Source organism: Ictalurus punctatus, chromosome 13 (genome assembly GCF_001660625.3).
Source record: "Ictalurus punctatus breed USDA103 chromosome 13, Coco_2.0, whole genome shotgun sequence".
In the NCBI taxonomy this organism is placed as follows: domain Eukaryota; kingdom Metazoa; phylum Chordata; class Actinopteri; order Siluriformes; family Ictaluridae; genus Ictalurus; species Ictalurus punctatus.
The window spans coordinates 13,991,221-14,018,160 of NC_030428.2; the positions used below are offsets into that span (position 1 = coordinate 13,991,221).

At 36.4% G+C, this 26,940-nt stretch overlaps 1 protein-coding gene across 3 annotated transcripts; it reads left to right on the top strand.

Moving 5' to 3' along the window:
* Positions 1-292: 292 nt before the first annotated feature.
* LOC108273405 (urotensin-2 receptor) lies at positions 293-26,940 on the top strand. Of its 3 annotated transcripts, XM_017482588.2 has the most exons (4): positions 293-776; positions 1,167-2,269; positions 19,060-19,102; positions 25,580-26,940. In XM_017482588.2, the coding sequence occupies exon 2, from the start codon at positions 1,180-1,182 to the stop codon at positions 2,266-2,268; it is 1,089 nt and encodes a 362-aa protein (XP_017338077.1). In that variant the 5' UTR covers positions 293-776; positions 1,167-1,179; the 3' UTR covers position 2,269; positions 19,060-19,102; positions 25,580-26,940. The 3 variants fall into 3 exon arrangements, with proteins under 3 accessions (XP_017338077.1, XP_017338076.1, XP_017338078.1); XM_017482587.2 differs by lacking the exon at positions 19,060-19,102; XM_017482589.3 differs by lacking the exons at positions 19,060-19,102; positions 25,580-26,940 and adding an exon at positions 2,972-3,795.

The following is a 26,940-nucleotide window of genomic DNA, read 5'->3' on the forward strand; positions in this document are numbered from 1 at the left end:
TCTGTACTATATATGAGCGCTGCTTAGTTTAATTTCCTATAATAAAAGAGTACATACATTTAGAACATTTTGGGTGGACATACTGTATGTGTCAATCTGTCAATCAATTATAGCAAGGAGATTCATTTCCAGAATACCTACTCATAGCTCTTGCCCTCTTTCCCCTGATCATGTCATGTTTTTTCATTCCTTCTGCTCCTCCAACATTTGATTCCCCAACCCCTCCCACTCTGTGTTAGTATGTGAAAGATTCTCTCTCTCTCTCTCTCTCTCTCTCTCTCTCTCTCTCAATCTCCTGCCTTCTCTCTGTCTACTCCACACAGGCACACATACTGTCAGTGGAAATCCAGCTGTAGCTCAAAGTATTCGCGTCTCTTGGAATGCTCAAGATGAATTTGCCTTTTTTTTTTTTTTAACTTATTTCCATTTCCATCATGTTTATTATTTCTTTTGAACCTCATAATGCTTTGTGAGATCTGCCATCAAGACGTCTGAGAAAGTATGTGAAGTGATGAAGAAGAGCAGAAGTTCTTCCACAGAGATGAAGCACCTGCCTATGACTCATTTGAACGTAGGCATTCAGACTATGATTAATACCATGATGACAACATCACTGTAGTCATCTAGTTTTTTTGTGTCTAGTGTGTGTAAACTTTAATCCAATATTCTGGAGATATGTCAAATGGAGTGACAGGATTCGCAGCATACATGGTCTCTGAGTGCTTAATGCTTAAATACTCTCTGCTGGGAGGCAAAATCTGTGGAATTTAAACAAGGTAAATTATTATCATCTTTTTAAAATTATTTCATTCCTACAAATAGGGTCTTAACTTTTAGTGCTGTGCTGGCTGATAAGACATATTTTTTTAATTAAAGGGCAAAGAGTGTGGCACATACATTCCATCAAGCTAATGATATAATTCTGAATAAATTAGTTCAGTGCTTTTAGAGCAGGATTATTTTTATTGTTTTTATGACTGGAGAGAAAGGTATCCTGCTGTTTCAGGTATTTAAAATAATCCATCGAAATACAGAAACCTGTTGATTTCAGTCCTGCTTAACAAATGATACGTTTAAAGTTCGTTTGATATTTTTAAACAGAAAAATGAACGTTTCAACTTTCCAACTTTTATCTCCTTCTTCACTCTCTGTGTCTATGTATCTAGTTGTTATGTAGACATGACCACTGTGTCAGTGGAGTCACTGGTGGTAATGGTTGATAAAGTGCCAAATGGAACTGAGACTCCAGTGGTATCATCTGCTGAAGATGTGGCTGCAACATTCACTATTGGCACCATCCTGTCCCTCATGTGCCTTGTTGGCGTGTCAGGAAACATCTACACCCTGGTGGTCATGTGCCATTCAATGCGCTCTGCTGCCTCCATGTATATATACATTGTCAACTTGGCAATGGCTGATCTCCTGTACTTGCTCACTATTCCCTTTGTGGTGTGCACCCACTTTTTAAAGGGTTGGTACTTTGGTGATGTGGGATGCCGGACTCTCATCAGTATGGACTTCCTCACCATGCATGCAAGCATTTTCACACTGACTGTAATGAGTACAGAGCGTTATTTTGCTGTTCTTAAGCCTTTGGATACAGTCAAACGTTCTAAGAGCTACCGTAAGGCCATTGCGATTCTGGTGTGGACAGCATCACTGATTCTAACCCTTCCCATGATCATTGATGTAGAGCTAAAGACAGAAAATTCCAAAGCAATGTGTCAGACCACATTAAGTCCTCTTTCTTACAAGATTTATATCACATCTCTTTTTTGCACCAGCATTGTGGCACCAGGGGTCATAATCGGCTACCTCTACATCTGCCTTGCCCGTGCTTACTGGATCTCACAGACAGAGAACTTTAAGCAGACTCGGAAGCTGCCAAACCACAAAGTGCTATATCTTATTTTTACAATTGTGCTTCTCTTTTGGGCCTGCTTCCTTCCCTTCTGGATCTGGCAGCTACTGGGCCAGTTCAAGCCAGAAATGGTTCTTTCGACCAAGGCCAGGCGCAACATCAACTATCTTACCACCTGCCTGACCTATAGCAACAGCTGCATCAATCCTTTCCTATACACTCTTCTGACCAAGAACTACAAGGAGTATCTTCGTAAGAGGCAAAGAACCTGGACGTCTGGAAGCTATTTCAACAGGAGAAACCGCTTCCAACGGTCCCCTCGTCGCTCCCTGTCATCCAGCAGCCAGCAGTGTACAGAGAGTTTTGTGCTCACACACACATCACGTACCAACCACAGCAGTCTGTGAGGTAGGTCCCTTTTTGATCTTTAATATCACAGAAGCAATTTTTGCCAGTTTGTTCTGTCTCTAATTGCTTGTCTGTTTTTTTCATCTAAAGCAGTGAACAGACAACATGCAAATTAAAAATAAAAATAAAAAAAGGATTCGAGCACCTTTGGGGCTTGGAATCCTAATTAGCCCTGCAGAAAATCCCATTCAGTAAAGAGGATGTGGTTAGCTGTTATGTTCACTTTAGTTTATCTAGGCAAACTATGACCTTTGAATTCATATACCTCTGTCTTGTGAACTAATAGACAATAAGCAGGTGACTGTGGTGTCTTTGTTCTGTCATTCATGTTATTATTATTATTATTATTATTATTATTATTATTATTATTATTATTATTACTATTACTATTATGTTAATATAAAATTTCTGCAGAATTGATGCTATTAAATATCAGTGCTTTATATATATATATATATATATATATATATATATATATATATATATATATATATATATATATATAAAGCACTGATATATATATATATATATATATATATATATATATATATATATATATATATATATATATATATATATATATATATATATATATATGTGTGTGTGTGTGTGTGTGTGTGTTTTTCCATTTATTCCATGCTATTCCACTGACAGAAGCTAGGATTTATGTGGTAAAATTCTGTTTTTCTCTTTTCCTGCTAGGATTTTTTTGTCCAATGTTCACTCACTGCAAGAATGAGTTGCAGCTGAGATCTAACAATCTTGTGTGGCTGAAGAACCTTTTTTCTTTCCTAAAAAAATGTTTCAGCTTCAGATTCAGTCTCAGAGGTAGCAAAGTACTATTGCTACAGTGCCTCAAGAAAACCTTACCAAAACTATACACAATGTGATATAATTGATAATTTATAGTAATATTGGAATATAATACAGTAACCATGTAATATTGGAAACAAAGGCTGTTTAGTAGTGCATAAAAAAAGAAATGATCAAAATATCAGCCTTTTTTTAAATCTTTTTTATTCTGTAGTTTTCATTTCCCCATTTACATTTTTACTTTCTCTAACATATATAACACAGTGCATGAATCAATCTCTTTATAGATTTCACTGATGAATCAGATATCATTCAGACAAAGTGCCACCTTGTGTATGGGAAACACAAGAGGTTTAGTAATAACTCAAACAGAGGTTGGAGCATGTTTCTGTAATAGAAATAAAATTTCCTCTAACATTTTTGCAAATTGAAGAACAGTGCAAAGAAGAGAATACAAAGTTCTTAATGTGTGTGCGTGAAAAGAAAATGCCCACTCAAGATCACTAACTTTGTAAGATACATTTTATTTTAACTTCTTAAATTTTCTTATACCAATTTAAACAATTATTAAACTAAAAGAAATATTTGTAATACTTTTGGCCTGTAGATAAATCAACCAACTGATCTGATAGAAAGAAATAGCTGGATCAGTCCATATAGAATAAAACAACAACAACAAAAAAAAAACAAACAGGAGGTTTATTATTATTATTATTATTATTATTATTATTATTATTATTATTATTATTATCATTGTTGCAGCCAAATATGCTTGATTTTGCTGTGGCTTTTTTCTAAATGTGTAATACAATTTGTGCTTCTTTTTTTTTGGAAAACTACTTGAATTGCAGAAATTGCAATTGCACGAAATTGATTTGCATGGTCTTTCGCAGTGATGTTTGTTGGTAAATGAGACCTTTTAACTGTACTCATGTTTGACGTATGTGGATTGAAGAGGGCTTTGGTAGAATGCATGTTGTGATGATGTCACATAATGGTCATGGTCCAAATCTGTGGAATTTTGAAAAATTGTAAGATCCTGCGGCGTTGATTTTGTGTTAATTTCTGCAAAATCCTGGAGGGACTGCTGGATGGATAGCATTACTCTCCCCCTGTCAGTCAGAGTGACACTAGCCAATTATGGATGTCTTTTAGCTCATGAGCACATGGAAAAGGGAAGTTGTTTCTTCTCTCCAAGTGTGTTCCACTGGTTTCATGTTTCTAAGAGAATTGGATTTGGCTGTCTTTTCAAACTAAAATGGTCCTGTGGTCCACTACATTGGACATGCTATGAAATTAAAATTAAAAATAAAAATAAAAATAAAAAGTCTAAATTGTAGCATGTTTTTTTTAACCCAAAATAGGTAGAAAATCAAACAAAACAAAAAATTTAGATGACACTTATTTTCCTGGGTCTCAGGAGGATATGAAATAGATAAATGATATAGCTGATAAAAACTCAAGATTAACATATGATTTGTAATGGTTGCAAAATCTCATGCAGATTACTGATTGCATAGATATTAGCCCTTATCTTCAGTAAAACATCCTTATTTCCTTGTTACAGTATTTGCCTGCAAATTGCTCAGTGTCAGAAAATGGCTTAATATATTCTTCTCTGAACTTTCCATTTCATTTACATCTGAACCTGCAACAGTTCCTGTTAGTTATTTTACTTTCAGATATTTTGCATAAATAATATTTTAAGGTGAGTCTTAGGGTAGCCCATTTCAATCAGCCAAGTTAGGCTCTAATACTCTAAGGGCAATTCACTCACCAGTTGATATCACTGAATAGAAGGAAATGTCAGAGAGTTAAATTACAAACACTTTTTTCCAGTGTCAGATGGGTCATTTAAAGTGGTGTCTGAAAGTTTGTGAATCGTTTAGAATTTTCTATATTTCTGCATAAATATGACCTCAAAAATCATCATATTTTTACCCAAGTCCTAAAATTAGACAAAGAGAAAATATACATTTTTGTAAGTGTACAGTGCACAAGGTGAAAAGGTGGAAAGAAACCAATATTTACAAAGGAACAAATAACAATACAATAACAATACTATAACCAGGTGGGAAGGTGAGCACGAGAGATGTCAAAGAAAATAAATAAATTTTAAAAATGCAGCTAACTAGATTTTATCAGCTAAACTAACTATCAAAAGACAATGTAGAAAAGAAAAGTCTTTAGCATAAAAACTCACTAACTAAACTACTCTGACTAACCAGCTAAACAAAACGTACAAGGGGTGGCACACTCTCCTAAACCTAGTGTGTTTAATACAATTGGACATCCTACATGGTGCACAATGTATGTCACGTGAATTACTTGCCTGCTCCCTCCTTTCCAGCCTCACATACAACTTGAACTTGAGGAGACAGGACAGCATGCCGCTAGACACTTTACAACCAGAATACAAACAAAGAATGTTTTAGTCTACTCTCAAACACACAGTATACAAGGGCTCTAATAGGGATAACCACAAAACAGAGCTAACAGGGCATGTACAATGGCAACAAGCAACAGCAAACCGCAAGGTGAGCAAAAAGCTACCATCACGGAGGAAATATGCGTTTTTAAACAGGGTGGAATGAGCTGATTGGCAGAGTGAACCAGAGTGTCACCTTCCTTGATGAAGACTGACAAGCTGTGGATAAAATGGAATCTGAAACACACACACAAAACAGTCTACCCACACACACATATATACAATGCACATTTGTCCGTATGACGTAAGTAACACTTTGCTTTCAGTATCTGGTGTGACCCCCTTGTGCAGAAATAACTGCAAGTAAACAATTCCAGTAACTGCTGATCAGTCCTGCACATTAGATTGGAGGAATTTTAGCCCATTCTTCAGTACAGAACATCTTCAACTCTGGGATGTTGGTGGGTTTCCTCACATGAACTGCTTGCTTCAGGTCTTTCCATAACATTTCTTTTGAATTAAGGTCAGGACATTTACTTGGCCATTCCAAAGCATTAACTTTATTCTTCTTCAACCATTCTTTGGTAGAATGACTTGTGTGCTTATGGTCGTTGTCTTGCTGCATGACCCACTTTCCCTTGACACTCAGTTCATGAACAGATTTCCTGACATTTTCCTTTAGAATTCACTAGTATAATTCAGAATTCACTGTTCCATAATAAATTTTCAAGCACCATTGTAATCCTTATTGATTCCAGATTACGTTTAGATAACAGTCTCTCATTTCTCAGAGTATTTGTCACTGATCGTGCAGAGCGATGTCTTTCATACAGTGCTGTGGATTCTATTGGATCTAGATCAATAAGACATAGCCTCCATGGTTTATCCCAGTTGGCATTTAGCTCAATTTGTGAAACATTTTCCAATGCAATCAGAGGATGACTAACAGTTGTGATATTTTTTTTTTTTGCGATCCTCCATTATGCTAAGGTCATGTGGTGCATATTTCCATCAAATGGAGGTGGAAGGTTGCACTAGATTTCTAATTTAAAATTATATTTAAAAATTATGAAATTTTAATGAAATAACATGATTATAGTGTATCTGGAAAAATAGGTTGTGTTGTGCATTGGAAATTGAGAGTGGGGATCAACACAGAGTAAATAATGAGAGTCAGCAGTCATACAACCCAGCAAGGAGGATGTGGAAATGTGTGAGATTCAAAAGCTGACACCGTAAATATGCCTCTGGTTCATTACTGAGAGCCCAAGGCATTATGCATTATGCATGCAACAAAATGTATATTTTTACAGGAAACATGATTGAAAATTATTTTGGTGCTTTATATTTCTTGCATAAAGTACTGTATGTTTTCTGCTGGGGGGTTATAGCTTTGTGGAATTGAAGCACAGGGAACTTGTTAACAGGAAAAGCCCACTGACTGACCTGAGACAGCTGTCTGTGTTTATAGGTCTCTGTTCCTCACCTGTATACACTTGTAAATAGTTTTCCACTGAACTTGAACAGATATGTCCAGTCCCCTTATCTTGCCTATCTGTATCCAAATATGTTACACCTATGTTATTCTTAAGTTTTTTTTGTCCTTCAAGAAGAACTGGTAAATGTACTTTCTTTTCATATCAGTTGATGAGAACGTGACCCTTACACACACCCAGTATGCTCATACTGCATTCCTCCGTGCAGAGAAACACTGCAGCTACTCAAGGTCAGGCTATTACAGGGAGCTGACACCATCATCACTCATATAACACCCAGTTTAATGCACATCTCACATGACCTAATGGCACTATAAACTAATCGTTAGAGCACAGATACATGTCATAGCTCACTCAGTGTATTCAATAAATGCTCCTTGGTCAAAATAAGTATCTTTATCTGATCAAACATAAAGTTAGACATTGTTCAGTTGCTGGAATATTTTACTTATGCATCTGGAGAATTCTGGGCACATGGTGGCTTAGCGGTTAGCACGTTCGCACGTTCGCCTCACACCTCCAGGGTCGGGGGTTCGATTCCTGCCATGGCCCTGTGTGTGCGGAGTTTGCATGTTCTCCCTGTGCTGCGGGGGTTTCCTCCGGGTACTCCAGTTTCCTCCACCAGTCCAAAGACATGCATAGTAGGCTGATTGGCATGTCCAAAGTGTCCATAGTGTATGAATGGGTGTGTGAATGTGTATGCGATTGTGCCATGTGATGGATTGGCACCCTGTACAGGGTGTACCCCGCCTTGTGCCCGATGCTACCTGGGATAGGCTCCCCATGACCCTCAAGAAAGGATAAGTGGTAGAAGATGGATGGATGGATCTGGAGAATTCTGCAGTAGACTTGTAGAAAATCCCTGCCGCACCCCTGCTATTCTTAGGATAGGCTCTGGATCCACCACAATGAAGATTAAGCGAAAGAGGAATGAATGAATCTGGAGAACTGAAAGGAAATTCTCATGTGCTCTCTTATATTATGAACTGCTATTAAGATACCTTAGATACGGGGAATACTGGGTTATAGTTTCTGTTTGTGTGTCTCTGTGCTATCAAATACCTATGATGAATGTATTCATTTAATTACCTCTTTGAATAAACTGATCAACTGCCATCTTTTATTATAGCTGACACATGTATTTTCTGGCTTTTGAAAAGACTTATTGCGCTGTGTGTTTAATTGCGCTGTGTGTCTAAATCTGTCTAGCACCTGTACGGGTAGAAACTCACCTACTACTCAATGCTGTTATCAATGTGTATAAATACTCCTGTTCTAGACGAAATAAACGAGATTTCTCTGTGAACAGCAATGTGTCAGTGCGTTCATTTAGAATTCCCAGGCCTGAACGCTCTGTGGTAAATCACACTTTCTCGCTCATAGCACAGAACTAAGAGTTAATAGAAGTAAAAAGGCTGGAAGGCAGGACAGAAGATCTGAAAGACATAATCTGAGATTCCTTGAAATCTAACAGTTTGGTGTCAGAAATGAGAGTACTCCGGACCAGGGTAAGTGTTTTTCTTTCTTCCCTGGTCCGGTGTATTCCAAACCGTTGTAGTATAATTGAGTGATTATCTATCTGTCGATAATCTGCACTCTGGTCTATGATGCTCTGTAACGTCATGCCTGCCTAACAATTGACAATTGTGTAAAGAGGAAAAGGCATGACGGAAGATCTGAAAGAAATAATCTGAGGTTCCTTAAAATCTAACAAGAACTCTAACTTTCAAATTCAAATGCTAAGCAAGAACAATATCTCAATCTAAGCTGCACTCATTATAAACTACAAAAATGACAAAAACGATCTACATATTGTATTTTAGCACAAAATGAAAGCTTTAGACAACCACAAAGGAGACACTATAGATCACAAAATCTCAAATTAGACGACAAATTAAGGAAAAATGTTGTGATCTATAGTGTCTCATCTGTATGTGTGTCAAACCTTCATTTTGCGACAAGATACTTTGAAAAGAACAGTACAGCTGACAACAATATATTGTTCTTGCTTAGCATTTGAATTTGAAAGTTAAAGTTAATCCTTAATCCTCATTGTGGTGGATCCAGAGCCTATCCCGGGAATAACGGGAATTAACGAGTGAATGAAAGTAATTTTCCGGAAAGATATAATGGTGGCTTGCTTTCAATAACTTGTGCTAAAGGAGCTTTGCATATTTCTTATTTCAAAAATGTGTTTCAGACCATAGCAATTTTTTTAAAGCAGGAAAGTAAGAGTACTGAAAGTGAAAGGTACACTGATTGAGGAGCATCAGGATATCAATCAGTGTCTACAAATGAAAGCAAGGTGTTTGCCTCCCGATTTCAAACGAAATGTAAAAGAGCACATCACGGACCCACATACTTCAAAACATGTTAGAACATTTGTATTGTTTTAAATGAATGTAAAATACTGATTCAGAATACTGCAAACAAAGACATGTAAAATTTTGCATTACAAAATAGGAAAGCATTTTGCAGAAAGACCAATATGGACACACCATCATTATGTTTAATTAGAGTTAAGGGTGAGTTTGTTGAGTAGTGGAATTTGTGTTTTTGTTGTTGTTGTTGTTGTTTCGTTTGTTTGTTTGTTTGTTTTTTTCTGTAGAAAATAACACATTTGGACTGAGTCAGTAAAACCATTAAGCAGAGACTGATCAGTTTTGTCTAGAATTTGGGAGGGGGGGAATTCACAAAATTCACATAAATGATCAAGACTCACAGGAAAAAAATGCAGACCTTTGGCTACACAATGTACCCAATAGTTCTGCCTGTACAGATGTGGTGAGTAAGACAGGTAAACATTATCTGTAATTAATCACTAGCATATGGCTGCATACTGATGTGGTGAGATTATCAATAAACTCTGAACAATAAGAGCATAGATTACAACAGGTATTCAACACTTTATTTCAGTTGCCAAATGCCTTTTTTTAAGGCTTCTAGCTCAGCCTAGACTTTAGAACTATTTAGTGCCTAGGTCTTGCCATTTTTGCATGATGGCAAGTTTGTTTGTGTGACAGTGCTTACAACGTTGACCCCCTTAATGAAACTCTGTAATAAAAAGTTCCGCTTTCATTCCAAAGAATCCAAAACTAATCACTATTTTTTTCATTACTACAAGTAGCCAGGGTGCATGGTGGCTTAGTGGTTAGCACATTCACCTCACACCTCCAGAGTTGGAGGTTCAATTTCCACCGTGGCCATGTGTGTGTCGAGTTCTCCCTGTGTTCTCCCCTTGTTCTCCCTGTGTTCTCACTGGGATAGGCTCCAGGTTTCCCACGACCCAGTAGGATAAGCAGTATATGAAATGGATGGATGGATGGATACAAGTAGCCAGGGCTGGTCAATGGGTTTGTGAGGGCCTAGGCAAGATCATGAACATAGGTTCCCAATACAGAAACATACACTGAACCAGTGCATACTGTTCAGTGTAAGTTTTTCACAGAAAAGACACACTATTTTTACACACTATGCTCACTATATTTACCCCAATGACTGCTTTATGCTTTTTCTAGCTAGCAAGCTTTCATAGAGATAGTTTGGACCAAAAATGGTAACAGTTATTTAACGTTAACGTTATTTGACATTAACGTTGATGATGTCAATGTTCACAAACAGCCACAAATACCAATCTGAATGTCTGTGTCTAGTTAACTTGAGCTCATTTATGTGATATATTCAGTCACTCAATGCATTATTAAGATTAAGATACCTAACACGTTATTTTTATTATTATTATTTTTATAGTCATTTCTGCATCCTAAAATATGTGAGGAAAAACAATGTAATTTAACAGATAATATAACACACTGAGGAGAGAAAAAAAAGATGCCACACAGGAGTCCTAAGCAGTCACCAAAACGGCCTAATGGATGGGCAGGCCCTGCACAGAGCACACGATTTAGAGTGGAGCAAGTGTACATTTATCAGTGGGATAAAGTATTTTGATCTTCCTTTTTTCTCCTTCATATTTAAGCAATATTGCATGAGTAAGAATTCACTTATAGTACATATCAGCTGTGAATCACAGCCATGCCAACATTCAGTATAACCACACAATTTTATGTGTGATTTTGTTTTCAGAGGAGTTCTATAACAAAAACATTAATAGAAAGCAACTGACAATTCAGACACAAAATGACCAATTTTTTGCTCCACTAGTGGAAATAGAGCCCGAAGAAGCCACTTTATAGCACTCTGGCTTGCTAGCTCACATTGATTTGTACATTCCCTTTAAAGGTGTTTCTGATGGAATTGATGTCCTTTCTTCCTATTCATCTTCATCTGAGAGCTTTGATATTTTATGTCAAAAGTTATGTTCTTGAAAATATAATTTGCCGTATCCGGTGATGATTTTGCTAACACTACTGTAGTAACCGTTTCATACTAGGAATTGGAATTTTACATAGCAACACAGACAATCGGAGTGATACACCCAGTGAAACATCCCCGTGCGGTTCTACTAAATATAAGTACTCTTGGAACGCCACTCTGCCAATCAAATTAGTGGACCAGAACAAACTGTTGTATAATCGTCTTTATATTTATGTTTGCATTTTTTTTCTGACTTCTCTGTAATCTCAGGCAGCATTTACAGTAATTCCAGCTATCCTGTTTAATAACACACAGTGACACTCACACTTCATAATGTGAATGCATGGTTTATTTTGCTTCCCTTCTGCCCAGATAAATCTGCTTCCTCAATCTCAAAACTTTATCTGTGGTATATGCAAACTTTGAGACTGTTCTGTTGTGACATTTCCTCTTCCCAGAAGAGGTGCACAGAAATAGGTAATTGTAAACTTATAAATAATGACACATATTCAATATATCATTTTCACTCAAAATCTGACAACTGGAGACTAAAGTCGGTGCAGACTGTATCAAAAAGGATTTACTCAAATCAGATTTATAATAGTGGTCTAATTCTATTTATGTACCCTTTTTTTTTTGCTATCATTAACTAGCAGCCTGTTTTGGCTGAAGGGCAAGCCCTTGCAGGTGCTGGAGCACGGTACAGCCGATCAACAGTGTAATTAGAGCTCTGTGGAGTGTGCAGGAAGTGGAAGGAAGGAAATTCTAAGCAGAAACAATACTGCAGCACTGAGTGCAGCATAGAGAGCTCAGCATGAGACAAGGGTCTCTAAGGAGAGACAGAATTCCATGCCAGTTCCATGAGCTCTGCTCCAGACACCAAGTTTACTGCTGTGTTTATGTAACCGAGGGGAAAGGTGAGGCATCACTCAGTTTTGGGTGTTTTCAGTCATTACTGCAAATTGAAAGTGATAGTTTGTTTAAATCAATGGAACATATAACCAAAATAATGTCTATAGAGGCAATAGTTGCCTTCAGCATTTCTTGACATTACCAGAGATTATGATTGGGTCAGAGTTCAACCAGTTCGACTGTGGGTGAAATCAGATAGTAATTGTGCTCCTGTTAGCTAATGTACCAATTCATCCCTTATCTATAGTTCAGAACAAATCAGTCTAGAGCATCAACAACTAATCAAAAAAAATTATAATAATCGGGGGTACAAATACAATGCACGGGGTACATTTATCATACACGCTTAGGAGAGTAAATACTAAAGTTGTGTCCCAAATTACCTAATATATACTTACACTTTGTACTGTGTACTCTACAGTAAAGTGTATGAATTTTAGAAAGGTAGTATCATCTCAAATGGAACACTACAATTTTTTTTACTAACCAGAAGTATAAGCCATTTCCCAGTCGATGGAGCATGATGTCTAACACATGTAACATGATGCCCCTAGCCTTAGCTGAAAACCCATAGTCAACAACAATAAATTTCTTGTTTACTGTAAACGTTACCTTTTATATCCAACATGACTTCAGTCACCATCAGATGGAGGTGTTAAGCAGGAGAGCATTTAATATTTAATGCTGTGAAGAAGATTGTAACCTGTAAACTTTGCAAAGCAGAGCTTGTGTTGCATGGAAGCACGACAGTGATGCACGAGAACAAACATGTTTATAACCAAAATGTTCCACTGTTCACAGGCTTGGGGAAACTGGTGCGAGTTGCTTAAAAGATTGAGTTTAATCCCAGTTTATGGTCATTATATGCTGCATTTGCGTGCTTGCAGTGTACATTCTGTCTTTATTATTACAAAAGTGATCTATTAGTAACCAGGCTGTGTTGCTCCTCACTCACAATGTAGACGTGGTGATAAACAGTGGGAGATCAAGTAAGATCTGTAATGTTTAATTAAAGCATACGATCAAAGTAAACTACAAAGTGTATATATGTGTGTGTGACTATGTGTGTGTTAATGTAAAGTTTTATATGAGTGTTTATATTTGTAACACTCAGTTTGTGCAGTTTATTTTAAATAAACAAAAAAATGGTACTGAAAGTTTGGCAACATCCCCCCTTTCCGGTTACTCTATTAATAATAATTTTAAAAAATCATCCGATTACACGATTATGAAAATAACCGTTAGTTGCAGCTCTAAATCAGTCATTTTAATTGTTCTAGACATCTCATTTAGGTCCGTTAGGGTGTTCATCATTATTAATTTCAGTTGGTCACAAATGAATTGTCTCATTCTGATGGATCAAAGGCTTGTTCAACATTCAGTTATTTATTTCAAACTAATCTGAGGAGTGAAGCTAAAATCTATTATTGGTCATCATTGGTGTGTTGGTACCATGTATGTGACGAGAGGGTGGTTATAAGTGAATGGGAATACATTTATCACCATTATTGCTGGAAGTGAAACAAGAAATATGTAAGCTATTTTTCTACTTAAAATACTAGTTACACCACTTCTACAGCGCACTTATACATAAAGACTGATTTTTGATGAAGTTGAGAAGTCTGGAATATATACTGTGTCAGAAATGGAGCCCATTTAGCCCATACATGTTCCATGAAATAATTGTTGGACTTCTACAATATAATTTTTCTTGAGCTTTGTCTCTGTGTTTTTATTAATGTTCTCTATACTGTGTTATCCTTGTACGTGTTTATGTCCTCTAGTTCAGGAACAGTTGATAATCTGATTTACTGTTGTGTACATGACATTTTCCCATTAGGATATGTAAGTGCCAGGGTTAGTAACTTGATCTGTCAAGCTTTTAATGAGTTGTGTTATTGGCACTGCAAATAATATTAGACATACTGTATAGAAGACCATCCATACTCATGACCTTTATTCAGTTTCAAATTGACCTAAAAAGAGGTATTAAATACTGTAGCTCCCTTACACTGTATTTTGTGTAAGGGAAAATACAGTGTTTTCTGTATTTTCCCTTACTGTTTTCTAGCTCAATATGTTGTCTGTGCCATGTTTCAGGCCCATGTGTGAACATTTCACAAAGGACTGTTTCCTTCCTCTGTCACATAACCAGGGTACTGCAATAATACTTCTCCTGAATAAAAGGTATCACAAAAGCCCCACAGCCTAGCTGAACACCTGCAGATGTCGTCACATCTGTGTTGATTATTTTCATGCAAAATCTCACGAATGCACTTAATATCATTTTTGTTTGTTTGTTTGTTTTTTAATGGAAGCAGTGAAATGGATCAACTTTCAGTAACGTAAATATTACTTTTACTATTATGAGTGGAAAGTAATTACATTTTATTAAAGTTGCCTGTTAATAGTTTTTTTTTTTTGCTAGATTCACCATACACAACTTTTAGCTGGGTGCTGAATCATGTTTGTCTTTGGGCTTTTGGTTTTATTACAAAGGAAAAACCTTGACTTAATTTCCTGCTCCAATATGTAGTGTATATAATTTCACAATCCTGAAACCCATTAACCTCCCAAAATTCTTACAATACTGATCAAAATAATGTATTAAAAACCTATTGATATACAGATAATATTGATATACAAATATGCTGTTTGTGTGTGGAACCAGCTTTTATTGGGGAGCAGCATGGAACTTTTAGAAACATCTGGATTTGGGTAAAACACTAAAGACACCAAGAAATTATCTAGGGTACAATCTTTTTCCATTGATCTGGGGCAACTTGACTGTCTCAGATATTATTAATAGAAGATCCATCCAAGAAGCTGGAATGTATGTATGAAATGTACATTTGAACACCAGAATTTTTAGCACTGAAAATATTTTTTCCACATATGAACACTAACATTCAACCACAAGAGACAAAATAACACAACATCCCAATGTAACACTATCACTGTCTGACTGACAGATGACGTGTTTATTGAAATAACTGTATTAGTGTTTTCTGGAGATGAAAGTTTAACTGGAGCCAAAAATTTCTAATTAGATCTTGTTTTCCTGCAGAGAGAGAAATCAGCCAATTTACCTTCAGTAGAAGAAGAAGAAAAACATGAAAAAAATCCATCAGCTTTAACCTTGTTCAATTTCGTTTTCTCTACATCCAGGATGTGCCCATACTATTGTTATACTATTGTTAGAGACTCACTGCTAAGACAGGCAAGCCTGTTTATTATTCTTTTTATTTGATTTTTTTTTTTTTTATCCCAAAAGTTTCAGTTCTCAATGGATGAATCGATGGATGGATGGATGCATCACATAATTCATATAACGGAGTTAAGGATGGATGTGAGTGCAGATAATAGCTTCTATTAAAGAGAGGCATCTATTAAACACACGTAATCAGGAGTGAAACACAAAAGAGCTGAGACTAATGATGACACTTACAGGAAAACAACAAATGACAATACAGGGGCGGAGACAGGAAATAAGCCATAACAAATGCATGTGTCGAAAGTAAACAAAGTCAGTGTCACTGAAAGCCCAAAAGGGTTTCCGAGGGTTTCCGAGCACGCTACATGCTACAGCGCTGGCTCGAGGGGAAATTGTGACAGGATAGATGGATGGATGGATGGATGGATGGATGGAAACTGTTAGATTGCAGTGCTCCAACACCAAAGCACTGACTGTTAAATAAGAATAGAGGTAAGGGAAACATAAGCTATACATATAAAATACAAAAACACAAAATAAAATACAGAGGTACAAAGGTATGTTGTTTGCATAATATAATATACTTTTACCATGTGCTCATCAGTTTTCATCAGCTCATCATATTATTTGACATTTACATACCTTAACCAGACATTTTCAATCTATATAGTAACTTCAGAATCTCTCACGTGTAGAAGATGCTAGCACACTGTGCAATAGCATGCAACTAAGACACTTTCTATTATCTGAACGACTAATCTTGAGCCTAATACCGTGTCCTTGAACTACTCCTTTCATTTATTTTGGCGTGGAAGATATGTCATTATCAAATAAAGACCATTACCAGCCACATAAAGCACATCGAGTGTCTTTCCTTCCCACCGTGTCACACACACACACACACAATTTACCACCAATAATAATAATAATTATTATTATTTCTTGCAAAACTTGTCACCTAAACCAGCTCATAAGAGGCTTTGAAATTCATCCACATCCGGTGAATGCTTAATAGAAATATAAGTTTAAAAAAATATGTACATAAAGGCTAATGGAGATACAAAAAAAAAAAAAAAAAAAAAAGAACTGGGGAACATTTCTCATCCAATGCAGTAGAAACTCTCTGCTCTTCTGATGACAAGAATAACTGAGATGGATCAGAAAGTTCATCATCAGTTTCCATCTGAGGAGTGCAACTGTTTAACAGTGAAGTGTATGTATTTTCTTTATAAAACAATGACATCACAAATTCAGAGATATACATGAGCAGGTCTTAATAATATAATCCGTTCTATATCTCTGTGCTTTAGATAAGGAATGTATAAATGATTGTGAATGAATTATGTTGAGAAGCTCTTCTATTTCTGGATAGTATTAGTACAGTGGATACCATGCACATTCCAAGCAGGTAATAGTGCTGCTATTTATCTTGAGTGAGCAGGGGTATCATTAATGGTCCTTCATCATGTTATATAGACAACTGTGGAATAAAACAACTGGGATTAATTAGAAGGACATCCATAAACCTGATGCAAGACTCTAACTATTTGCCCCCTAGTTCCAACATAACCACTATAAAGGTCTGGACAAAAGACAAATAGTACTTAATTACACGATTCACTCTTTTTTCCCCCTCCTAATAAAGACTTTACTACCTACCCCAAAGTATTAACCCTGACTCTTTCATTCAGTAATTTTTTGTTCTTTTGTCTTGACTTTCTGGATCCTATCTTTGTTTTGTCAGCTCTAATAATGTGTAGTGTTCTTGCTTATAAGAGGACATCTTGTACGTAATTAATGAATGCCACATTCTTTCCAGTGCTACTGCTTCCTGTAGTTCAAATAAAAGCAAATGCACACATGGCACGCTAGCTGCTATGAACTCAGATGCCTTCTCGATTGAGTTGTGCTAGTAGAGTACCAGGGCATTACATTCTTACCCTGTTCTCAGATTTTAAAGAAGGATAAAACTTTTTAAGTATTTATCCAATGTTAAGCTCTAGTGACTCGCAACTCCATTAAAATTAAAAAAGCTACTTATCATCCTTAATGTTATTATTGTCTGGCTGGAATCCAATCTCAACGGTACATCTTTGTTTTCTCACAGAAGTATGCCAGACTACCCACATTTTCCTCTGTAACGTGCCAATCTTGAAGCAGAGTGGTGAAACATAGATGAATGAAACAGAAAACTGGTTGAACAAAGGAAAAAAGCCAACAGTAGACAGACATTTTAGAGTAATATGAGAATCCCTCCTGGTTTATTATTTTGGACTATTTTCCGCTTTTGTGAGTTTTGGAAAATATCTTTAGCATTACATTAACCAGGAACCAAATGTGGGTTTCTAAATTCAACATCAGTATAATGAAATGCTTGTTAGTGGTCTCATCAGAAGGGATATAAGACAGTCTAATCTCAGGCTAATTAGATACCCAAGTGGCTGTAAGCAAAAAATTATACCAGGCAAATTAGCCAGAAGAATTGTTGGGATAAAAAATAGCCTGAGACATATTTCTTGAGAAAAATGCCCCTTGGGCAAGATGAATTTTATAAACATGCATGTCATTTTGTTACATTAGTACCAAGATGAATACACATTGGTATTGATAGAATAGCACACTATTAGTCTATAATTTTTTAATTACATACATTGCTATGTCATATTACTGAGCTGATGTTTGAGGTAAATGTAGTACTTTTTTCATGTGACAAAGTCAGCATTAGACTTTTAAAGTCATGATTAAAGTCATGAAAGTGTGTTGAGGTCTGTGTTGCATGGAGGCTGATCAGAGAAGACTTTAGAGCTGATTTAATCCCATTTAATCCTACATCAAAATGAAATCTTGGCTATCCCCAAGAAAGAAAACCCTCTATAACTGGGACTCTTCCAGAGTGACATCTGCACAGCCACAGACAATTACCTACTAAATCCTGTGCTAACAGGCACAGATCAATATGCATGTAACATTCTGTTTCACTGGCTCTCATTAAATGCATAACAGTGTAGAAACCAGCATCATCTGTCCCTCACACCCATGGTTCTGAATATTCAAAGGGAAGATTATTTAAAAAGTGCATTAAGATTTCCATCATTAGTTGCATAATGATGGTATTGAAAGCATGGAAAACAATTTAGTTGAAGCTGCAAGACAAAAAAAAGCACACCCAGTTCATGAAACGCATGGTGCTCCACATCAATTTGTGCACATATGACTTGTTTAATAGTACAGCTGTGCAGCTGGAGCTAATTGAAGAAATGAACTAAAAGAATTGGAATCAGACATTGGAGCCTCCAGCCTTAACTATGCATCAGAAGACCCTTCTGCATTTGATTGAAGTTATTTATAATTTCAAAATGTCAGTGATTTTTTTTTTCATTTTGCACTGTTAATAATTTTATGAGATAATTTGCCATCTTATTATTTTAAGAATATGTTATTTCGAGAATATTTTATTTTTAAAAAATAATGTTCTGTTCTTGCTATAATAACTAAACATAAAGCAAGAAAAAAGAAAGGCTTCTTCTGATATCAGAAACAGAAACTTGTATTTTAGTGAAGCATTCGTAACACACATTTATCCTGTTCTTTCATCTTGCCTTTTCCTCAGCTCCATCTTCATCATTTGAGAGGCTAACCTGGCCATGACTCGGGTGAGGAACAGCCAATCATGAACTAAATGCATGCTTTTCATTATCTGTCAGCTTTCTCACCAGAGGTCCACTTTCTACAGTCCACAGGGGAAGCAGAAGGCTGCTTGTTGACATTATTACAATCCTTATTCTTGAGTGGATATACCATAGGAGACTATTGAGCAGGCAGATAACCTGATAGTTACTCTAGTTAAATCATTCAAATGTCTGTATGGTAACACTTTTTGGAGCTACAGTGCTGTGAAAAAGTATTTGTTGTATTTGTGTATCTCTCATACTAAATAGTTTTAGATCTCAAAATAAAACATAAAACAAAGGCAGCCTGAGTAAACATATAATAAAGCTTTTATTTTTATATTGAAGCAAAAAAAAACAAAAAAAAAAACAACCTAATTGCCCCCTTAAACTTCAAATCTGGATGTGCCATCTTTATCAGCAATAACTGAAACCAAACGCTTATGATAACTGGAGATCGGTCTTTCGCTTACTTCTAGGATTAGGATTTAGTCCTATCCTTTGTATCACTGACTATGTTTACATGGACAGCAGTAATCTAATTATTGACCTTATTCTGAGTAAGACAGTATTGTGATTAAGGTGTTTACATGAGTCACTTTTAGAATACTCCTCTCATGTACCCGTTTTACATGTTATAGAACATAGATCGATACGTCCCCACGCCACACCGTCTGACGTTCCCTTCAGAATTTCACGTATCAACATACAGTTCATCTTCGTTATGGTACCGTATTTTGGGGTGTTTAATTTTCCATTTTACGAAAGCTTCAAGTGCAGGTAATTATTTGTCATGCTATATGTGCAAATAGATGACTGCTTGAAGCCGTGGGCTGCATCCGAAACAGCATATTTACTTAAATACATGTATTTCGCGTACTATATAGTAGGTAAATATGCAGTTTCAGACGCAGCCATGCTGTCTTGTTTGCCGTACAATGGTTGAGGTTTATATGTCTGTAATGCACTCTGATAATGTGACTAAAATAGGAATACTCCACGTGTCTTAATCCGATTTGTGTTTACATCGGGTATGACTTTAGTCAGTTTTAGGTAATCAATAATCGCTGTTTACATTGTAGTTTCTTAATCAGAGTATTGTCTTAATAGGGTTAATATCAGTTTATTGTTGTCCATGTAAACGTAATGATTGTCTTCCTGCACAATCCAGTACAGACTGAAGACTGGACATTATCCTTTAGGATTTTCTGGTAGAGAACAGAATTCATGTTTCCCTCAATTACTGCAAGTTGCCCAGGCCCTGAAGTAGCAAAGCATCCCCAGACCATCATGCTTCCACCACAATGCTTGACCTGGGTATGGGGTTCTTTATGTGGAATTCTGTGTTTGGTTTACACCAGATATAATGGGACCCCTGTCTTCCAAACAGTTCCACTTTAGACTCATCAGTCCACAGAACATTCTTCCAAAAGGTTTGAGGATTATCAAGGTGTGTCTTGGCGAAATTCAGATTTTGCCTTACCACACTTCCATGGATGCCATTTTTACCCGGTGACTTTCTGATAGTGGAGTCATGAACAGTGACCTTTATTGAAGTAAGAGAGGTCGATAGGTCCTTTGATGTTGTCCTTGGCTCTTTTTGACTTCCTAAATGAGTTGATGCGGTGCTCTTGGAGGAATTTTGGAAGGTTGGCCACTTCTGGGAAGGTTCACTACTGTGCTGAGTTTATCCATTTGGAGATAATGGCACTCACTGTGGTCCCAGAGCCTCTGAACTAATCAGGCCTGGTGGTCCAGCTGAACCCCATTAAGAATGCAGTTTCGTAGACTTGGAGAATTAGTAACTGTTATGGTAACTGAGGTGGAAGCAAGCGCAGGCAATGCCATAGCAGGAAGGCGAGTAACAGGCTGAAGTAATAGTCGTGATACAGGCAGTGGTTAGATGATCAGGCGAACAGACAACACTGGCAGGTAATTGTAGTCAAGACACAAAGCAGTAAATCCGTAAACCAGGAAGATCCAATAACTAAGAAGACAGCTTGGTTAGACGGCTTGGTTAAACGGCTTGGTTCAACGGCTGAGACATGACGGCTGAGACGTGATGGCTGAGACGTGATGGCTGAGACGGGACGGCTGAGATGTGACGGCTGAGACGTGACGGCTGAGCGTTTACTTCGCAAAGCTCCAATTGTAACAAGGTCTCTTATAAACTGTGTTGTGAGTGTGTGTGAGATTGACTGCAAGTGTCCATAATCTAAATTCCAGAGAATGCAAGCATGTACATGTATGAGAAGTGTAGTCATCACTCAACATACCATACATAATTATATTTTTACAGTGTCACTGTTATAAACTTCAGTATGTATCATATAATCCCTTTTTTAATAGTGTTATAAAGCAGGTTTTCATGACAGTGTTAGCACCAGTGCAGAAGACACTGTAGAGCATCTTTTGGAAGTTCTCACCTTCTCACATGTAGCCCTATAAACAAAACCTTAAAGTAAATTTTTGCTGTATATACGTTATAACTGTTGCACAGTGTTGTTTGGTGTGAATGAAAAGGGATACATGTATGTTTAGGAGTCAGTTACTTTTTTTCTGCACTACAGAATTACTGATGGACAGGAAAATGTATTCTTGAATCTTTGCACACACATTTTGTTTCAGAGTACACGTTATCTAGGCAGTTATTCACATACATTCTGAACTGCAGATCATGATGTGAGGATAATAACAGGTATTATCCAAAATAATCTTTCTTGTTATCCCCAAAAGTATTTCAGGAATTCAGAAGGTTACTCATCAGGGCACACATACTGTACAGTCTAATAGCATCAAACCACTTGATGGTCACAAAGAGATGCATTATATATGATGCGGATAAGAAAACCCGGGAAACACACAACTAGAAAGTGAGTAGGATGCACTGAAGTGAGTACCACACTGAAGTGAGGTAGCTATGTTTAGACCAATGCCTTAGACTATGCTTTATCATAATCACCTTAATAATATCAATATTTCCCTCAATAAATCTTCATAAATCCTCAAGAGCACATATTTCAAGGCACACTGACGGTGAAGTGTCAGTATAAGCAGCATGCCATGAAATGACTGGAGCATGTCAGGGATAAATGGGGCAGAAGGTGAAATTGAGCAGAGGGCAAGCAGTCATAAAGTCCTTAACAGCTGAAAGTCAGCAGGAGCCCTTCCTTCTTTCTCGCCATCCATTTAGCTCTAAGCACAAAGCCATGTACTACTCATAGTACTTTTTTCTCTAAAATAATCCCCCCAAGCCAAGTCAACAAATTAAAAAAAATAAAAAAGAAACCACAAGGATATCAAGATGGTAGTATAGCAAGCTATAGGAGAATAGAAAGTAACCCTGCAATGTATCTTTAATTCAACCTCACTCTCAGTCTAGAATTACAACAGCTACATCAAAAGTGTAAAAAATAAATAAATAACAATAATAAAAAATAAAAACGTTTGTCTAGTGGGGCATGCTCTCAAAACTTCAGTCATACGTGTCTTAATCCAATTATAATTAATACAGTGTTTTCTGTAAATCAGATGTGAACCTGAAAATCAGGATCATTATTAAACATGATTATACTTGGCTTATAAAAAATGCTTATAAAGTTTCTCATCAAAGTAAATGGACACCGGAACCAATTCGGACTGCACCTATTTAGTATTCAGTGATGCTCCTATGTATAGTGAAGCAGAAGGTGTTAATGAGCCAGACAACTGACTTTAGTGCTTTGCTATAAATCTAATTTTGTGGATTTTCTCCTTTTTACCTCACGGTGATGACATTTCTGCTCTATTTCTGGTTAATCCTAGTAAGAAGCTTGTGGCTCTGGTTCACTGTTCCTGGTCCTTTTGCCCTCTCACTAAGTCGATATAGCTGCATCAATACCCTGCTGATAGCTTGGACTTCATTTTAAATGACTCCAGGCAAAATTAAGGTCCCTAAATTACCATTTGATGAATATCTTAAAGCACAAATTGCTATTCTGGACACTGCTATTTTTAAATCTGTGTGGCTGGAAGTGGATGGGACTTAATTGGATGAGCAGGATGAAATTTGGAGAAAAGAAACCCTCAAAGAACAAAACAGTTGTTCAAGATTTTAATGAACACATGACAGTTTCTGAGAACAGCTGGAATTCTGGCAAATGTTGACAAACTTCAAATAATTAGTTCACACCTTGTGCATTTATAAATAATTAATCCCTCAAAACTCAATTGAAACATCTTTGTTCCAAAAACAGTTTTTTTTTGTTTGTTTGTTTTTTTGTTTTTGTTTTTAAAAAGCACATTTTAGAAACTAGTTTTGAAATGGGTGTACCACAGAAACAGCAGATGGTAGCCTGCTAAAAGTTTCACAGTATTTAATGTATGTTTACAGCTAGCAGAATAAATATAATGACCGATCATAATGACAGTGATCTTTGAAATTCCCTGGTTGTTTCCTCATTATGAATGTATTCACTGCTAATACTTTGCAATCACCTATTTGTCAATTCTTTATAGATTTTGGACAACACATTATGTAGGGCTTATAACTCATAACTAGTGTACAGCGTGCATTTAACAGCAGGAATCAAGTTACAAATGTATATGGAAATTTACAAATGGGCAGGGGGAATCCATAAGGTTTATTTTACATGTTACAGAAATCATATGATTTCCAACAATTTAATTTCAACTTTAGGCAAAACTTTATATAAAATTACATGAGGTAATGAAGCATCATGAAGCAGTCTTTATAAAAGACCTGGAAGCTTTGAACATGTAGGACTGCAACTGCATATCAATACATACTGATCACTTTTACTCAGATTTTTGGAAACAGCAGTTGTTCCTTTTTTGTTACAAGGCCAAGGCTGACCATGAATATTTGGCATGCTTAGGTTTGTTAACACAAGAGAGACTGTTTGGTTAACTGCCATTGTAGGTTCAGTTTTTGTTCCAGAACAGCCAGTGTTTGCTGGTCAGTGCCGGCGGGTTGCTATTTTGCTAAAAAAAAATTTCATGTTTGCACTTTATAATCCACCCATGTGGTGGAATTTTTCAGCCTATTTTGGTCTAAAAATGTGCATGCATACTGGGATGGGTGGTGTTTTTTGTTTGTTCATCAGCAGTATTAACGCTAGGTAAGACCTCAAAAGAAGAAGAAGAAGAAGAAAAAGACAACATCAGTAGACTTACTCACACCCCTTCATTATCCATTCTTTCAAACCTAACCCCTTTTTCACATTTGCACCCCTCTGCACCATGTTAACAGTTGTCCCAATGGTCAAGAAGATACCAGAAATATAAGTCCTTGTTTCTGTGCATGTGCTATAATTGTGAAAATGGAGCCCTCCAGAGAGGCTAAAGACAAGAAGGTATGATAGTACAGTACAGATTGTACAGTATTATACAGTATATATGTAATGTATATTCAGTTTCTCAGAACTGAATCTGTTCTCAGTTCAATATTTAAAAATGTGTTAATTATGTAGCATTATATATTCATAATTTGTTAATTAACATAATTAATTAGTTGTTAATCTAAGAATCTAAGAGCAGATACAGTTCTGAGGAAGACAGGGATTTAAAAATAGTCTTCAAGTGCTGGAATCTGCTTATATTATTAGCTTTATGTGCTTCATAATACCCAGGTCACCTTTAAAGTCTAATGGATGTTTTCTCAAGCAAGGCTCAACTTATCATGTCAAGTTCATCGTTACACGGTGGTTTCACCTGTTACAATGTGATAACCGGTAATAGTGTGCTCATGCTTTCCAGAGTCAGGGAAGCAATAATAATATCATCAGTATAGCAGGGAAGACCAAACTTATTTCTCTTCATTTTATATGATAACAGAAAATACATAGTTTACCATGGTATTACTGACCAAAAGCCCTGCCCAGCACTTATTATTATTATTATTATTATTATTGTGATTATACTCATTTATACTCATCCATTTGTATTTTTTTCCTCTGTAATTTCATTAATTCTGTCTGAAGGAAAAAAATCTAACACTAACATCCACAGGCTTCTAATAGATTGCAGATTAATGTATGAAATGTTTTCAAGGGACAGAAAATGTATAAAATGTATATAAGTATAAAAGTGCCAAACTGTTTTATAACAGCAAAAAATACTGTAACAGGATGTGAGTAATGCACATGATTCCTCAGCACACAGAGAAACAGTCCAGAATGCGTAAACCTATTGATTTTTATAGTAACATGACCTGCAGGCATTTCAATCTAGGTAAGGCACTACCATAATAGGCAACACTGCAAAATGCAAGACAGATAAAGGCTTGGCCACTGTGCATGATATAATCAATTCCACACTGAGGTAAGAGCACAACAAGCACCACTTATGCTCTAAAACCTAGAGAGAGTGGTCTGGGTCAGCATGAGCAGACAAAGAGCAGGTCTGCCAATTCAACAGCCTGGGGTTTTAACTGGGGACTCTTTCTTTATTTTACTATTACAGGGAGAGAGGAAGAGCCAGGAGCAGGACAAGACAACAGGCATCTCCGTCCTCAATATGGAGGAAGCAAGGAAAGAAGAAAAGGAGTAAAAAGAGAAACAGAAGTTAATGCCTAAAACAATTTTATCCCCATTCCATGCATTTTGTAGTAAAACCTGATAATTAGTCAGGTTTGTCTATCAAATTCTGATTTGGTGTGGAGTTTTAATATTTCTTTCTTCAAGTAATTTATTTTCACGCTTTACATCGTTCAAAATAAATTTTTGTTCATTGATTCAGCAGTGTATGGCATAAAATTATATTGCAGCTGACATTCAGAAGACAGCAAATGTGCCTATGAATTTGACGGCAAGCAAAATTACAGCCAAGAAAATTTGTCCATCATCTCCACCTCACTTAAAAGCATCAAATTGATTAAAGCTTTTCTGTTTAACTGCATGAGATAATTACTGACCCTTTTCAAACTCTCGAGTTATATCTAATAGCTGCAGACTGATATGGAGAAGAGTGTACCACTTTCTTCTTCCTCACATTGCTCTGAGACCCTTGTGATGAGGCTGACAGGAGTTTGATGTCTGTCCTGTGAGCTGACCTGAGATCATTATTGTTCTGATTACACCTTGGCTGAAACTCTTCTGAGAGGGACATCAAGATGACTGCTTGCTTTTTTAAAACTTTTTAAATGGATGAATCAGGGTCCAAATCAAGTCTGTGCAATGACTGTCAACTACAGATTACAGACTTGCTAGTAGGAACTATTTATTATTAATAATAATTAAAAAAAAAAAAGTCTCCTTTTCAACATTTATATTTAAACTGTGTCAAAATACGTGTTCATACTACAGTTTCTGGTGTTCTGATGTGTTGAGATGTAAGTGTAAAAAAATAATAAGCATGCACTCTTTAATTCAGTGGATTTGTCATATTTGCAAACGTCATGATTGGTGACAAACTCATTGTTTACACAAAAATCAGTGGCTTACCATTGTCACACAAGATGTAAAAGATTCTACTAAGAAAGCTAGATACATTGCCCATTTCCCTTTGATACATGGATCAACCCTAGTAAGGGAGTAAAGAAATTAATTCCTCTAAGCCTTACAAGTATTTCTTGTATGTAAAAACAGATAGTTGTCTATTGAGAAAAGAAGGACTCCTCACTCCAAGATTAAATTCTTTCCTTAGCAGGCCTCCAAAATATCCAGAACATATGGGGATTGTGTTTATCATCTAAATTCTTGTGAAAACATACACATTTTTGCCTAAAGTTCCATGCCTGCTTTGTGTACTAGGCTAAATGAAACGTATGTGCAATGTAGAGATTGTAAATACTTTCTTTTCATTACAGCTTTCTTTAAACAGGT